At 41.2% G+C, this 17,111-nt stretch overlaps 1 protein-coding gene across 1 annotated transcript in view; it reads left to right on the top strand.

The window, feature by feature from the left end:
* Window positions 1-5,465: 5,465 nt before the first annotated feature.
* The window catches only part of LOC143300813 (adenosylhomocysteinase-like), a 16,195-nt gene continuing 4,549 nt past the window's right edge, over window positions 5,466-17,111 (top strand). The window contains exons 1-6 of the mRNA XM_076614742.1: window positions 5,466-5,599; window positions 8,161-8,351; window positions 8,930-9,058; window positions 12,732-12,944; window positions 14,750-14,957; window positions 15,536-15,741. Coding sequence (XP_076470857.1) covers window positions 5,575-5,599; window positions 8,161-8,351; window positions 8,930-9,058; window positions 12,732-12,944; window positions 14,750-14,957; window positions 15,536-15,741 — 972 coding nt within the window. The 5' untranslated portion in view covers window positions 5,466-5,574. The remainder of the gene's footprint in view (window positions 5,600-8,160; window positions 8,352-8,929; window positions 9,059-12,731; window positions 12,945-14,749; window positions 14,958-15,535; window positions 15,742-17,111) is intronic.

The following is a 17,111-nucleotide window of genomic DNA, read 5'->3' as shown; positions in this document are numbered from 1 at the left end:
TTTACAGTGGTACAGGTAATTCATAATTTCTTATCTGAATTTCAAAAATTGTGATGAGGTATAAAATATGAGAGAGAGTGTTTGAGTGAGTGAGTGAGTGTGCGTGTGCGTGTGCGTGTGTGTGTGTGTGTGTGTGTGTGTGTGTGCAAGCTATGATGTCTAAATCTAGGGAAGGTGAATGACCAACTGACCTGAACGCTGATCCTGTGCCATCCACCGTGGTCCTTCTTCCTCAGCCACATCAATCTTTATCTTCACCGGTAGCTCATCAAGGGACGTCGTTTGGTCACAATGTCTGAAAGTATGTATGCAATGTATCAGTATCACAAGGTATTCTAAGTGCCCCCTAAAATGACGGAGACAAAATGCAGAAAACACTAATTTGGGTCTGTTTTCAACAGCCATTATTTCTGATGGATGGTATTAACTGAATAAAAGAATTACAACTATATGTGGGGCTGTTCTTTCTGTTTGGTTGGTGTATCATTTGATGAAATGTAAGCACAATGTTCCCCCTTTTTAAGAATCATACGCCACCTGGTTGATAACTGCATTTCCGACAAAGTTTTCTGACATCCAGTTCTGATACAGAGCTTGTTTGAATGCTTTGCTGAAGTGTGAATTTTGCAAACCATCTGATTTGTTGTGTTACTGTTAGTTTTAAAGAAAATGAACTGCTCTGTCTGATGGAGCACTGTTTAGAGGGAGAGGCGGGGGTGTCACTGTAATGGTCAGATTTATTGTTTCCATCTCCATTTTAAAAAAAATACATTTGTTATTATCAGTAATATGCATTTTCTCACAGATAATATTGGCTGCAAGTACTCTGTAAACAATCAAGACTGGTTTGAAAAATCATAAGAAATGAGGTATTACTTCCGTCTTCAGTTTCTTCTTCTCTTCTTCTTTCCGTCACACGACCAACATCAGCTTGCCAATCACTCTGTTGTGGTTGATGCACGCCGGGTATTTTCATGTCTCCATAATCTACCAAACGCTGACATGGATTACAGGATCTTTAACATGTGTATTTGAACTTCTGCGAGCATATACACACAAAGGGGGTTCAGACACTAGCAGGTCTGCACATATGTTGACCTAGGAGATTGGAAAAATCTCCGCCCTTTACCCACCAGGCGTCTCAGTTACCGAGATTTGAACCTGGGACCCTCATTTTGAAAGTCCAACGCTTTAACCACTTGGCCTGTCAGTCTGTGTCACTCTTTCTGTCTTTGCCCCCCCCCGCTCCCCCCAAGCCATTCAGAGTAGTAGGTCAGTGTACAAAATAACGCGGCCTGAGACCACGCGTCTCAAACTGCATCCTCAACAGGTAATTTCGTGTGGCATTATCTGATTATGACAGGCGCAATAGCCGAATAATTAAAGCGTTGGACTTTCAATCTGAGGGTCCCGGGTTCGAATCTGGTGGGTACAGGGTGGAGATATTTCCAATCTCCCAGGTCAACATATGTGCAGACCTGCTAGTGCCTGAACCCCCTTTGTGTGTATACGCACGCAAAAGATCAAATACGTACGTAAATGATCCTGTAATCCATGTCAGTGTTCGGTGGGTTATGGAAACAAAAATATACCCTGCATGCACACCCCCGAAAGCGGAGTATGGCTGCCTTCATGGCGGGGTAAAAACTGTCATACACGTAAAAGCCCACTCATGTACATGTATACGTGTGAACGTGGGAGTTGCAGCCCACGAACAAAGAAGAAGATCTGATTATTCCTTGATTACAATGGCTCGTTACATGGAACACAAAACATGTCGTTTCTCATACGTCTGCACTGCAAAACACATGATTTTTTCATTCAGTAGTAATAATGATGATGTACATCTGTATAGCGCCCCGCTTCTGAGAGCTCAGAACGCTTTATATGAAAAAAAAAGTTACAAATTACATGAATCATTCATGACCACTCTTTCTCTAACTCTCCCGCCCTGGTTCCCCACTCTCCCTCTCTCATTTGTCATGCATCCAAAGTGAGTTGACATGGATGGTGTTAAAGAAGGAAACTGAGAGTGCTTATTGAGAGTGCTTATCGATAGGTTTTAAAAGATGAGCTTTTAGTGAAGAGCAAAAGGCAGAGACAGAATCAGATGCCGTATAGATTTGATTACAAAGGTTGTTCCAGATATGAGAAGCACTCAGTTGAAGCAGCAAAGAGAAAAGAGCGTTTACCACACGAGGAAGTTTCAGAAGATAACAGTCAGAGGAAGAGTGGAGAGTTCTTGAGGGTGCATATAATAACTGATAAGGTCAGAATGATTGGTAGGTCCTGCACGGAGTGGAAAGCCGCCGCAGAATAGTAGAGACACAAATTTGCATTTAATTCTCACTTCAGTGGGGAGCCAGTGTTGAGTACAGAGGTGGGGAGAAATGTGATCAGTACATGTGATTCTGAGAGTCAGCATTATTTTGAAGTTTTTGAATTCGCTGGAGAAGATTCTGTGGACAGCCTGTGAGAAGAGAATTGCGAAGTCCATTTATATTTGTGACAGCACAAAAGCAGAAATAAGAGTTTTGTAGTTTCAACAGAGAATACTGACGGATAGAGTTAATCCGAAGAAGTTCACACCTGACTGTGCGTAACAGATTGACTACCTGAGCGTGCATACTGAGGTTAAGTCAAGAATGACCCAAGGTTCCTTGCTGATTTAGACAACTGAACTGTGGCATCACCAACTACAGGCGAGGAAAGAAACATGCGGACATTTAAATTGGTCCCAGAATACAGGATACTGCAATAGGACAAATAATAGGACATTACCCATATCAACTCTCATCTAAACTAAAAACATTTTATTTTTGTTTTGTACACCTCAATACTTCTGCGCGTCACGAAAGCGTTTTTTCACAACATGCTGTCCGGAAGTTAATCTTAACACTAGGGGGCGTAACTGTAATATTTTCATTCAGCGTGCAACTTACTGGTGTACCGGACATGCATGTAAGTAACAGTTTGGTCGGGATACTGACAGCCCCCAACCGCCACCACCACCACCACCACCCAACCCCTACACCCCCAACCCCCCAAAAGCAATATATATTATGTGTGTGTGTGTGTGTGTGTGTGTGTGTGTGTGTGTGTGTGTGTGTGTGTGTTCACGATCACACACTTTATCTTAATAAAATTCTCAGTTTCGGAACCTAGATCCAGGATAATATACATAGTCAGTTCTAGACTGACTAGCCCAACAATGAGCCGGCTCGCACGCTCAACAGACGGTATAATTCTTTTGGAACACTGACCCTCAATCTGATCAGCTAAATCTTTTTTCTTCTTTCAAATGTAAAATTATAAGGTTGATAAATGTTACAACACACACACACACACACACACACACACACACACACACACACACACACACACACACCACACACACACACACACACACACACACACACACACACACACACACACACACCACACACACACACACACACACACACACACACACACACACACACACACACACACACACACACACACACACCACACACACACACACACACACAAATGATCAGCACCACAGGAGAAAGAAGAAATCAGCTTAAGGGAAGTAATATGTGTTCTCCTTGGGGTCTGAACAGCATGGAGATTATTTCCCTTCCAACTGAAGATAACCAGCTTCAGCCACATCGCTGATGTTTCTGCTCATATTCACACATCACCTGAAATGCAACCACGTGCGTACCAAAACACGCGCATATATAAGATGAGATAAGATAAGAATAATTTTATTATCTCCAACTGGAGAAATTTGGTCAGGTGCATTATCACAACATAGACAAGTAAACAACATGGGGACCATAACTGTAAAAGCCAACAACAGCCCCTACAAATATTACGAAGATACAAATGTAAAAAATATCACATACATCGTTTCATACATATATCCACACACTGCAGGTAATAACTAGTATTCTTAATGTAAAAACAGAAAGAATTAAGAGACATTATTTGAATATAATTATAAACATAGCCTACTATACTGCACATTGATTATAATAGACAGATAAGATAAGAATAAAGATGAATTGCGGAAAACCACAACCAGCTAATCAGCACACACCCGCACCGCCCCCCCCCCTCCCCCGACCCCACACACGCGGATAACTTGATTAAACAAGAGTAATAAACATATCACATGTTCTCAAATAAAAGCATTTCACATATTCGCTTTTAAAAACATTGCAATTAATTATTACATCGTAATTATTAAATATACGTATCCATTCGCAGTTTTTTTTTATCCAATAGCCCACCTGTGTTGCTTTTCTTTTGGAAGGGGTGATGACAAAGGCGGAAAGAAACCTCCCCCCCACCCGAAAAAAAAAAGGATGAGGTAAATTAAGGTTTTGAGCAATATTGTTGGACAACTGAATGGCCTTTGCACACTTTGATGGACACAAACAACAGCTGACCACCATACGAGGTGATCCAGAGTTTGACCTGCAAAAATGTTCAGTTTATTGGTGACTGGTACCAACGGATGTAACGTTGTCAGCCTGATGAGCCCACGGCCGACCGGATGTGCCGGGATGGAGATCGTGTGGGGAAGAAGTAGGGGGCCAGATCTATGTGAGTGTAAGCGTGTATGTGTTTATGCACGTTAATGTGTGCGGGGAATGGTGTGGTATGGGGTCTGTGTACCTATTGAATTGAATAAAAAAAATTATAAAAAAAAAAATTCTGAGCGTAATACAGTAAGCAAAATAAGAGAGATATAAGGGGACAGATAGAGAGAGAAAGAGAGAGAGATGAAAATTAACATAGGTCAAGATAATGATCGATCAATGAATAAAATGAAATGATTAAAAAAAAAGGATTATTTTTTTAAAAATCAACCAAACAAGCAAACAAATAAAAACACCCAAAAAAGGCTAAAATAAGCATGCACATGGGTTGTTTTTTTAATTAAAAAAAAAAGTAATAGAAATAACGCCTTTTAAACAGTTGTGGGAGCAACGACAACATAAAAAACTTTTTTTTTTACAAAGAGAAAGAATTGAATTTAATTGAATGAAATTTCATTTTCTAAGGGTAATAAAGTAAGCAAATAATGCTCTTTTTTTTCATCCAACCCTCGAAAGGGAAACAGTAACATATCAGTACAGCATGCGTATTTCAGTCATGAATGGTTATTTGACATTTACAAAACTAAGTAGAGGAGAATAAGAGGAGAGAGATATAAGGGGATAGAGGGGGGGGAGAGAGAGAGTACAAAAAGTGAAAATTAACATAATGATTAATCAATAATAATAATATAATAAAATAAATAAATAATAAAAGCCATGTGTATGAGAGCAAATGGGGGGGGGAAGTGGCGAGACAGGGGGAAGGGAGGTAAGCCGCCTACATTGAACAACCGGAAATCGTATGTTGACCCTATTACTTTGTTCGTCCATTTCATTGGTTGATATTTTTATTTCTCAAGGTCTCTCGTGGAACAAAACCGTGCCGACCCGCGTGCGTGCTCTCTTCCGAAGTTCAGCCGCAGTGTGCGAGGACGCCAATCGGAATCTGTGAACAGTCAAGCGCAGTACAGCCATTATCACGATGTCGAAGCCAGCATACAAAGTCGGTAAGGACCATTTCTTGCGATTTTAATCAGTCAGTGACCCGTTGAATGAGCAACAGTCGTATATAACTTTTTTTTTTCTTTTTTGGTTTTGGTGTAATTTGGGCGATTCGACAAAAGCCTCTTGCACGCGTGAATTCAAAGGTTCCAAGTGTTGAGGGGCCTAAACGTGATACCGAAAGTAACCGGTTGCAACAAATTAACGCAGTAGAACCTACTTTATCCACAGGTGACCATGGGTAATCGAGTGTTGTCTGTGGCAGTCTAACACATTTTTCACTTACCCATGTATCCGACTGAAAAAACAGGCATGTGTGGATATGATATCGAAAACCAGTTATCTGGAAAGTATCGTATTTTTCTCAACACGCACGTTAATATTTTGTTGAGGAATTGGATGAACCATGTACTGTTGAAGAATCTGCAGTAGAAGTAGACTCCGAAGACGGTCACCTTTTTATCGACAATCTTTTTTTTTTAATTGTGTGTGTGTTTGTTGGGTTTTTTTTTTTGTTTTTTTTTTTTTTTTGTATTGTAAGGAATATATACATGCATTAACAAACAATGCAGTTGGCTTGGATAAATTTTGGTTCCACCACCAAAGTTAAGTGACGGGCACACCAGGTATGCATATGTCATGTGTGCTCACACACATTCAGCCAGTTTCAGTTGCCCATTGTATTACAATATGTTATTATGTATGGTTACAGCATTACCTACAAGGCATCACTTTTTGTGAGCTTTTACGTTTGATGATGTGAATTATCTAGGTGGATCATCCTGTAGACTACTGAAGAACCAAGAGTCTGGTTAATTTTTGACAAACCTGAGGCATGAAAAATGAAATGGCTGTGTCATTCCATACTCGTGCGTGCTGTGCCTGATGGAAATGTTAAGTCAGGCTCTTTGATTAGTTTCACTTTTGCAAATGCCCACAATTGGAGGTTCGCAGCCTGCTGAATTTGGCTGGTGGTAGCCTTGATATAAGGCTCCAGAATTGAAAGGTCAGGGCCTGCGGGGTTGTCTGGCGTATCCAAAAGGAACGTTAAGCCAGCCAAAAAGCTGTCTATGACTGCAGTGGACTCCAGAGTGCTTCTGGTCAGGTCTTCTACACAGGTTTGAGTAAAGCAGATTAAAGATGTTTTGGGGGTTGTTTTTGTTTGTTGTTGTTTTTGTTTGTTTTTTAATTGGATGTATCTCCATTCGCATGTCTTGTGCTTACCTGTGATCTGTGTCATTTGTTGTGGCATGGTCTGTGCCGGTTGCTGCAGCGTGATCCCCTTGCAGCTCATTCAGTCCCGTCCCCACCCCCAACATGCCCCCCATCCCTTCCCCAATACCCTGCCACAATACTCTGCTGTCCACTGACAATGGAATTTCTTAACTTGGAACAGTCCTTAAATCGAGACTGGCTGGAACATCCTCACACAAAATGAAAATTCTGTGTTCAGGGTCGGTAGCGGGGTTATAATCTTGCCAAGTCTGGTAATCTGACTTCTTTTGATGTCATCACTTGCTGTTGTTTGTTGTTGTTTTTTAGAGGGGGTGAGGAGGGTTTGTTTGTTCATGATCTAACCATAGAAATAAACACATTTTTAAATTTTAATTCCGGTGTTTCTCTTGTTTTTTCCCCCCTTTTTAGTTAGCAAAATTGAGCCTGCCCCTGAATGGGCATTCTTAGTTTATTTGAAGGTCCTATAACTTTTTATGGCCTCCAGGACAATTTATTCACATCCACTGTGTCAGTTTGGCATATGAAGATGGTGCCAAACCCTCTCCTGCTGTTTATTTGGATAGATATGGATACTTGTATTGCATCTATTCTTGGTCAGAGACCAACAAGCTCTAAGCACTGTGCAAACACAAAGTCATTTGCACGACAGACTGCCTACCAGGATAGAGCTGACTGATGGCTGCCATAGGCTCTCATCATTCATTTTCTGTGTCATTCAGTCACAAACACACACACACTTTAACACTAGTGGAGTGATCGCCCAGAGGTAACTCACCGCCTAGGAAGCGAGAGAATCTGAGCATGCTGGTTCAAATCATGGCCCAGCCGCAGATATTTTCTCCCCCTCCACTAGACCTTGAGTGCTGGTCTGGACGCTATTTATTCGGATGAGGCGATAAACTGAGGTCCCGTGTGCAGCATGCACTTAGCACACGTAAAAGAACTCACGGCAACAAAAGGGTTGTTCCTGGCAAAATTCCGTAGAAAAATCCACTTTGATAGGAAAAAGAAATAAAACAGCACGCAGGAAAAAATGCACACACACACACAAAAAAAAAAATGGGGTGGCGCTCTCAGTGTAGCAACACGCTCTCCCTGGGGAGAGCACCCTGAATTTCACACAGAGAAATCTGTTGTGACAAAAAAAGATAAATACAAATAATAGGGATGTGAACACTGACACGGATTACAGGATCTGTAACATGCATATTTATCTTCATGCCCATGCATATTTATCTTCATGCCCATACACACAAACCAGTGAAGACAGTGTAAATCAAGGAGTTGATGAGCTTGGGGATGATGTTAAATCCAATGCCTTTGGTTACAGCTGACATGACCCTGGCGGAGATGGGCCGCAAGGCTATCGAGATTGCCCAGAATGAGATGCCAGGTCTGATGATGATGCGCAAGGTGTACGGGCCCAAGAAGCCTCTGAAGGGCGCCCGCATTGCTGGCTGTCTGCACATGACCACACAGACTGCCGTCTTGATCGAGACCCTGAAAGAGCTGGGGGCTGAGGTACAGTCTGTTCCGTTGTGTTGGAGTCAGTTTTGTTTGTATCATCATGTACTGTGCTTTCCTTATGGCTTTGCTTCTATCTGTCTTGTTCTGTTTTGTCAAAGTCTGTTGTTGGTTTTATTATGTAACTGTACTTTCATTATGGCTCTACATACAAACCGGTATAATGTTCTTGTTGCTGCTGACTGGAAAATGCCAGGTGCATAGGCATGATAGGACCAACTCAAAAGGAATACCTTTTTCTAGACCTTAATTCCATCTTCAGAAATTAAACATTGGATATGTGATTGCTATTGGACATGTAGTTGAAAGATGAAGTGTTTAGATGAGTATATCACTCACTGTCTTTTGTCAAGATGTAAAACTGTATTGCTCATCTCACCATCTCTTAAAAAATCTTCAAAGTCAACTTACTACGCTTAATATTCATGGCAGATTGACTTTTTCAGCAAGCGAAGTGTACAGTGTTTAATACATGAACAAATTTGTGAGCAGTCGGCATTTAATCTAGAAATTGTAGAGCAGGAATGTTGTATTATCTTGTCACACTTGAAGTAGGACATTGGTGCTTACTGCAGGTCCAGTGGTCCAGCTGTAACATCTTTTCCACTCAAGACTTTGCTGCTGCAGCCATCGCCAAAACAGGAGTGCCGGTGTACGCCTGGAAAGGAGAGACGGATGAAGAATACATCTGGTGTATTGAACAGGTAACTTCTCTCACAGGGCAGACAGACGTTCAGGGCATGTGTGCTGCTTGAAATGAAAGTAAACAGGAACACTGAGATGAATTTCATAGTCTAATGTATGGGCAATTCATGGACACAAGATCAAAGAAGAATGGTTTTACAGGCATGAGGTTTTTCGGACTATGGTGGGATTTCCAACCGAAAATTGGCTCCAGAGGCCAATTTTTGAGATTCGTGTAAATCTGTTGAGAAAATCGTGGTGGGAGGGGGAGGGGGGGTGTCACGGTCCAACCAAGCAACATTGCACGATCATTGTCCAACCGATCGACAAGACAAACCCACAGTGTTTGCCAAAATGTCTCATGTTTGGATAAGCGAACCGATTGAGAATAAGTGTTCTGTTGCTCCTGTCATCATTCAGCTTATCCGTATTCGGTGGCGATTATACAACTTCCGCTCGCGGGCTTCACGACTTGTAAAGATACCCGATTTCGCCGATCGTTGTCAATTATTGACAAAATGAAAAAACTCACAAAGGAAAAGAAGATTTTTGCAGCAGAGATCGATAAAGAAGTGAAAAGTAAGTGGAACCTGGCAAGATGAGACTGAAAATAGAAGTGAACAAAAAAAATAACTTTCTGGTTGGCGACAACATTCACAAAATCGAAGCCGCAGGCAGGGCCATAGGCAAGGCCAAGTGCAGTTGGTGTCAGATTGTATGGGTGCAACTCTTCAGTTTGGGCTTAGAAATAAGTTTTCAGATTTACATCCAAAACGGACTGTCTGTTTTCTGAAGAAAAAAGAAAGCCAATGGGCTGTTCTACATCGTTTGCCGATGGCGTGTCAAAAGTGAAAATGGAATACTCTTTTGAAAGCGCCGTTTGCTGACCCTTTGAGAGGCAATCCAGTGACTTGTCAGAGCACCAAAATCGAAGTCAAAAGGTTTCATATCAGTTGATTGAAGTTGTCAAAATGTTGATGATGACAGAAGGCAGTCCCTCCTTGGCACGCATTGCTTTCAGTGTGAAAAGCAAATTACACACGCACGTGCGCACATGCACACACATGCGGGTGATCACACACACACACACACACAAACATGCGTGCACGCACAGACGTTAACACTGGTGCGCGCTATCTCAATCCCTGTCGAGCACCTAGGGCCGTGGGTACATCTGCTTGACCCTCTGTTCATTCAGCTAAAGTCTGCAAATGTTTGCCACATTATGCACAAGTTGGGATTGAAACAGAAACTGTAGCAATTGACGTCAGTGCTTTTTCTGACACAGCCGATGCTGCGGCACTTGGCACAGACAGTTCATGCAAGAGTCTGTCTATTTAGATCTGAGGTCTATAGCCAGATTACCAAAGGTACATACCATGCACATTGAGACACAGAGCTGAATTGAATGCACGCACACACATTCACACTCTTACTTTGAAAAAATAAATCACATGAATGAACACATGTATACACATACTCTGGGTTTGTTTGTTTTTTTTCTCTCTCTTCACACTCGCACATGTGCACACATGAGCGCTCACACAGTCACAGAGCTTAATAATACACACATACTCACACGGAGTTAAATTTAAAACACACACGCACAGATTTGTATTTAAAGCTATGCACATACATGTACACATACAAACTTGCACTTTTTCCTCCCACCTTCCCCCTTTTCTGTCTTTATTTATTTATCCCTCTCTTCTTCTTTTTCTGTCTCTTTCTTGCATATACACACAGTTTTATTGAAAACACTCACCTCACACACACACACACACACACACATGAAGAGAGATCTATTGAATTTGAAAGCAATGCATACACATACACAAATACAAATTGCATTCTTTCTTCCCACCTTCCCCCCTCTCTCTTTTTCTGTCTGTCTGCCTCCCTCCCTCTCTCTCTCTCTCCCTTGTTAATACGCAGTTGAATTGAAACCACACATACATGCATGTGCGCACACGCTCTCTTGCTTGCTGTCCCTCTCTCTCTCTCTTTCTCCCCCACACAGTTTAGTTGAACACTCACAGTCCAGGCTGAGGAACTTTCAGTGGATCCGCTATTTTCTGCGGAAGTGCAGTTGATTTCAGAGGGGAAAAAATCACACCCCAAACCCCCACCCTCCCTGCTGTAGACTTCACTTTCATGATTTGCTGAGGTTTTCCTCCCCTTTCTTTGAGTCTCTCCCACCAGTGGAGAGGAAGGGGGGGGGATAAAACCACTTTCAATGACTGTTGCAACTTTGGCACTGAGCCAAGATTTTGACCCCTTGCTCTGGCTGAGAATCCCTGACTGCTGAAAGTGATGTAACTAGTCACATTCCCACCCACTTCTCCCTCCAGTCATTCCCCTTCCCCATTTCTTTCCTCAACCAACACGCGCGCCTGTCAGTGCAACAGAGACTACAGCTGTAGAGACCAGATGGTCGGTGATATTGGTATGGTGCAAACTTGTGTGCTCAGTATATATATATAGGTATATATAGATATATATATATATGATAGTCGTGTCTGACTATGACCATCAGAACAGCAGAGGAGGCAACTGCTGTTCCGACTATTTGGGCTAGAATTTGATTATAGTGGAGAGTGTCTTGCCCAAGTTACATCCCCACTCTCTCGGCCAAGAGGGTTTTAGGACAGTCGGCGTTAGGATGGTTCCCAAAAGCCAACTAGCCCCCAAGGCTGCAGCACTAAGAGCCAGTGCAATTTTGCCTCCTAGTTTGAGAGTCATAGTCCTTCACAAAAGACTAAGCTGTAAATGATTTCCCATTGACTGGAGAAACCATTGAAAATACAGCTCTCACTTTGCTGTTGGCCCAAATGTAAACTTATGTCAATCTGTGATATAAGCTGAGCGTAGTGCAGGCCCAATACATTTTCCTTGAAAACACACACACACACACACACACACACACACACACACACAGAGAGAGAGAGTTGCAGTACACATACATGCACACATACAAACTTTTACTCTTTCCTCCCATGTCCCCCCAAAACCCCCTTCTCAATCTCTTTGTCTGTCTCTCTCACATACACAGAGTTGCATTGGAAACACACACACACACATGAGACAAGATTTTAAAAATCATGTCCACAAGGCTGATTTTTACAGGTTTGAAAGCAAAAACACTTCAGTTTAGGAAGAATTGGACTGATTTTTGTCATCTATGGGTTGGAATACCTCAAAGGCATTGGTGGCCCTCAAGTGCAGATTTTATGGTTTGAAATTGAGAAAAACCTTCAGCTTCAGGGGGCTTCACCCCCAGATCCCCCCCCCTCCCCCACCAGGGGCGTTGCCCCATGGATCCCCACCTTTCAGACTCTATCACAATTTCCCAATCTCTTGTCTGTTTTAGGATATTACTTTTGTCTGGAAGAGAGTTGTGTGGATGAGAGGTTGTGCCATGTAGCAAACTTATAAAAATAAAAAGAAGAAAAGTGCATGTGTAAAATTACTTTGGGGCATTTGCAACGAAACTTTGAAGTATGACATTAAAGCTGTTTTTGACATGGTTTCTCCTTCTTTTTTCTTCTTTTTCTTTTTCAATGTATTTCTTGTTTTGTGTTGGAGGTTTTGTTTTGTGTGTGTGTTGTTTTTTTGGGTTTTTTGTTTGTTTGTTTTTACCCCATTTAATGTCTATGTGAACACCCCAAAGTTTACCACTTGTCCATGTTCCAGACTCTGGTGTTTCCCGACGGCCAGCCTCTCAACATGATTCTGGACGACGGCGGTGACCTGACGAACCTGGTGCACGAGAAGTACGCCAAGTACCTTGAGGGCATCAAGGGACTGTCGGAGGAGACAACCACAGGCGTGCACAACCTGTACCGCATGATGGCTGACAAGAAACTGAAAGTTCCGGCCATTAATGTCAACGACTCTGTCACAAAGGTAAAGCTTGGCCAAGAAAAAATCGAAAGTTTTGTTGATGACTGTCACAATGGTAAGGATTGTTTGTTATTGTTTTTTTAAGAACTTCAGTAACTGTCATAAAGGTTTTTTCTCTTTTTTCTTATTTTCTTCTCTCTTTTTTTTTTTTTTTTTTTTAACTGGTAGTCTTTCCCAGCGTCCCAAGTTTATCACAACTAATCGCAACGTGTTTCGTGGTTGTGCCAATGTCAGAACTGTTCGAAGTTCATTTTTAGGTAGCCAGGATTACACGTCTCCTTTCATTTTGTATGTTGCTTGGTAGTTTGGTGACACGCATAGGTACCTTTGTGTAACTTAAGGTGTGATTGTTCAAAAAACAAAAATCAAAATACTCATGAAAATTCGTAGGTTTCATTTGCGAAACGGGGCTCTTGACTTTGAGTCGCAGAAAATTGGGAGAGTGAAATCGTGTTTGATGTGGAGGGGAAGTCGTGTCATCCGTTTAGGTGGTTGTGGTCCAGGCTGATGGCATGGTGTGGATGGATACATGCATTTTACAGCATTGAAGAAAGTATAGCAGTGAGGAATAGGAAAGAGGTGATGTTAGCTGTAAAGCTAACCACGGGATGATACCATCTGGCGCCTCTTCAACCAATGATCTTTTCTTTAGGGGAAATGTACTTATCAGGAGCCAGTTGTTGTTTCTAGGTTGCAGTTACTGTTTGAAATGTGCTAATTAGATACCAGGGTTTTTTTTCTAAGTTGCAGTTGCTGTTTGAATTTTAGAGCAAGTTTGACAAGCTGTATTGTTAATAACTGCACTGTGATTTAAATGGCATGGCAAGTTTGACATGAAGTGTTGATAACTATACTGTGATTTGAAGTGCAAAATAAGTTTGATAATCTATGTATATATGGTTAATGGGTGCACTGTAATTTGAATGGTAGAGCTTGTTTGACAACTATGTAGATTACTGTGATTAGCATTGCAAAGCAAGTTTAACAGCATGTATTATTAATAACTAAACTGTAATATAAATTGCAGAGCAAATTTGACATGTATTGTTAATAACTATAGTGTGATTTGAATTGCAGGGCAAGTTTGACAACCTATATTGTAAACAACTAGAGTGTGATTTGAATTGCAGAGCAAATTTGACAACCTCTGATGTTAATAACTATAGTGTGATTTAAATTGCAGAACAAGTTTGACAACATGTATTGTTAATAACTATAGTGTGATTTGAATGGCAGAGCAAGTTTGACAACCTCTATTGTTAATAACTATAGTGTGATTTGAATTGCAGAGCAAGTTTGACAACATGTATTGTTAATAACTAGTGTGATTTGAATTGCAGAGCAAGTTTGACAACATGTATTGTTAATAACTAGTGTGATTTGAATTGCAGAGCAAGTTTGACAACATGTATTGTTAATAACTAGTGTGATTTTGTGAATTGCAGAGCAAGTTTGACAACATGTATTGTTAATAACTAGTGTGATTTGAATTGCAGAGCAAGTTTGACAACATGTATTGTTAATAACTAGTGTGATTTGAATTGCAGAGCAAGTTTGACAACCTCTATTGTTAATAACTATAGTGCGATTTAAATTGCAGAACAGGTTTGACAACATGTATTGTTAATAACTATAGTGTGATTTAAATTGCAGAGCAAGTTTGACAACATGTATTGTTAATAACTAGTGTGATTTGAATGGCAGAGCAAGTTTGACAACATGTTTTGTTAATAACTAGTGTGATTTGAATTGCAGAGCAAGTTTGACAACCTCTATTGTTAATAACTATAGTGTGATTTGAATTGCAGAGCAAGTTTGACAACCTGTACGGTTGTCGGGAGTCCCTGGTGGATGGCATCAAGCGTGCCACAGACGTGATGTTGGCAGGCAAGGTGGCCGTGGTTGCCGGCTATGGTGACGTGGGTAAAGGGTGCGCTCAGGCCCTGCGAGCTTTCGGCGCTCGGGTCATCGTCACCGAGGTTGACCCCATCAATGCTCTGCAGGCAGCCATGGAAGGTAGGAAATAGTATGCATGCGTATATCTTTTCTGAATTTAGGTGTGCAGATTGAGTTTTTTTTCTCTCTTGGAGGAATATTAAATAATAGTGTCTTTTGAAATTCAGTTTTCCATTTTGGTTGGTCAGAGTAATACTAGATGGAGGAACTTGCATGCTTCCACACACACACACCCTCTCTCTTGGAAAACTGTCACCTATATCACTTTTGAAAGATAAATGCATGAGTTACATTTCCATCTGATGAAAGTTTCTGCAAAAGCAATTCAGATTTTGAGTTAAAACTCCTTTAATTATGTTCACATTTGATGAAAGTTTGACTTTACATAAGTGATTAGGATACAAATTCCCTGTGAAAATATTAAGTAGTGAATTTGAGTATTTATTAGTGAATTAATAGAAATGTCTGTCTGTCAAGTTTTTTGGACAAAGACCTCTAAGTATGGTTTGTAAAAGGAAGGTATCTGAACTGACAAGAAGTTGGGCTGGTTTGGATTATTTTAAGTGGTTTAACATTAGATTATTCTGTGTGGTTTGACAGCAGCATAATAAATACGATCATTGTTTGTGTGCTTGCAGGTTATGAAGTGTCTACGATAGATGAGACATTGCACGAGGCCAGAATTTACGTGACAGCCACTGGCTGTAAGGCCATCTTGAGGCCACACCACTTTGAGAAGATGTTGGAGGACACCATTGTCTGCAACATTGGCCACTTTGACTGTGAGATCGATATCGCCTGGCTGAATGCCAACTGTACCAAGAAAGAAAATGTCAAACCTCAGGTAAGATTTAGCAAACCAGTCAGGAACAGTTGGGATAGAAACTTGTCAGATTAAAAAACAGTTGCTGGAACAGAAGTTTGTGAACATTGACACAGATTCAGAACTGTATGTCAGAAATCAGTCGCTAGAAAATAATGTCAACATTGGCTGAACTAAATGAGGAAAATCCAGTTTACTGACGGTGTTGGACAACAGTCATTGTTAGGTTTTCTTTCTTTTCATTTTTCTTTTCCCTTCACTCCTGAATAATACAGATGGGGGGAAAATCCATCTCCACCTCTGGAAGGGTTAACAGGACTGACATGCAGTGGTAAAACTAATTGTTGGATGCTTCTGTTCCATCGATTTGAATTGCCTTCAAGGATGCTGCATACATAACAGGAGGGAGGTAATTTTCTAAGGGAGGCCACCAGCCTCAGGTACTGGGGTTTTTTCTCCTTTGCAGTGAAGGCTGTGTTTGTCAAGAGAAAATATGTAATCAACATCCATATTATGACAACAAAATCACAAAACACACAATCGGGTTCCATCAAAACTCAATGAAGCATTACATTGTATAACTACTTCAAAGATTATACATTACCACTGACAACTTCACTGAATTTGTAAGTTGAAAGGGATTTATATATATTTGCATGTCCCCTCTCCCAACACTCACCCCCACACCCAACCACCCACCCCATACACAATACACATGAACAGTTTATACTAACAATCACATAGAATAGAGTGTGACAATACCTTGCTACATGAATAAAGGTGTGCAACTGTTAACAATAGTGTGATAACCACCAATTTAACCCCTAGGCTGCCTGCATGACGAGATAACTCGTCATGGCAAGCATGTATGCTTCGCTGCCTGCATGACGAGATAACTCGTCATCGAAATATTCTGACTTTTCCCTGCTTTGCATTCAGTTCGTTGACAAAAATGCTGGTAGCTTTAGCTTGGGGAATCTTTCTGGATTCTATTCATAGCTAGAAACACCATCTGCGTCATAAGGCAGTCCTTTATTTGAACGTTTTGGTTGGGTTACTGGCCGCAGTCTTTGCCTGGCTCCTCTTCTCGCTCGCTCAACAAAATGTCGGACTGACGCCGTGCTCAAGACACGCGATCGTGACGAACTAAATCAACCAAGATTACTTTCTTTAGCTAATGCTCAGAAAGAATTGGAGCATAAATTCGAAGGAGAAGACAGTGGTGAACATTTATAGGACGATTTGATAGAAAATAAAGGGAGCAATCAAGAGAGTGGCCAAGATACAACTATCAGTGAGTGATGCAGGCTGTTCAACTCTAGCAGACGAATTTTTAGCAGGGCACTGTATGAACTATTTTCTTGGCACTCAGCCAACGTGGTCTGATGACG

Source organism: Babylonia areolata, chromosome 26 (assembly GCF_041734735.1).
Source record: "Babylonia areolata isolate BAREFJ2019XMU chromosome 26, ASM4173473v1, whole genome shotgun sequence".
Lineage (NCBI taxonomy): Eukaryota > Metazoa > Mollusca > Gastropoda > Neogastropoda > Buccinidae > Babylonia > Babylonia areolata.
The sequence above is the reverse complement of the archived record's forward strand: the minus strand, read 5'-3'. Positions and strand labels throughout refer to the sequence as shown.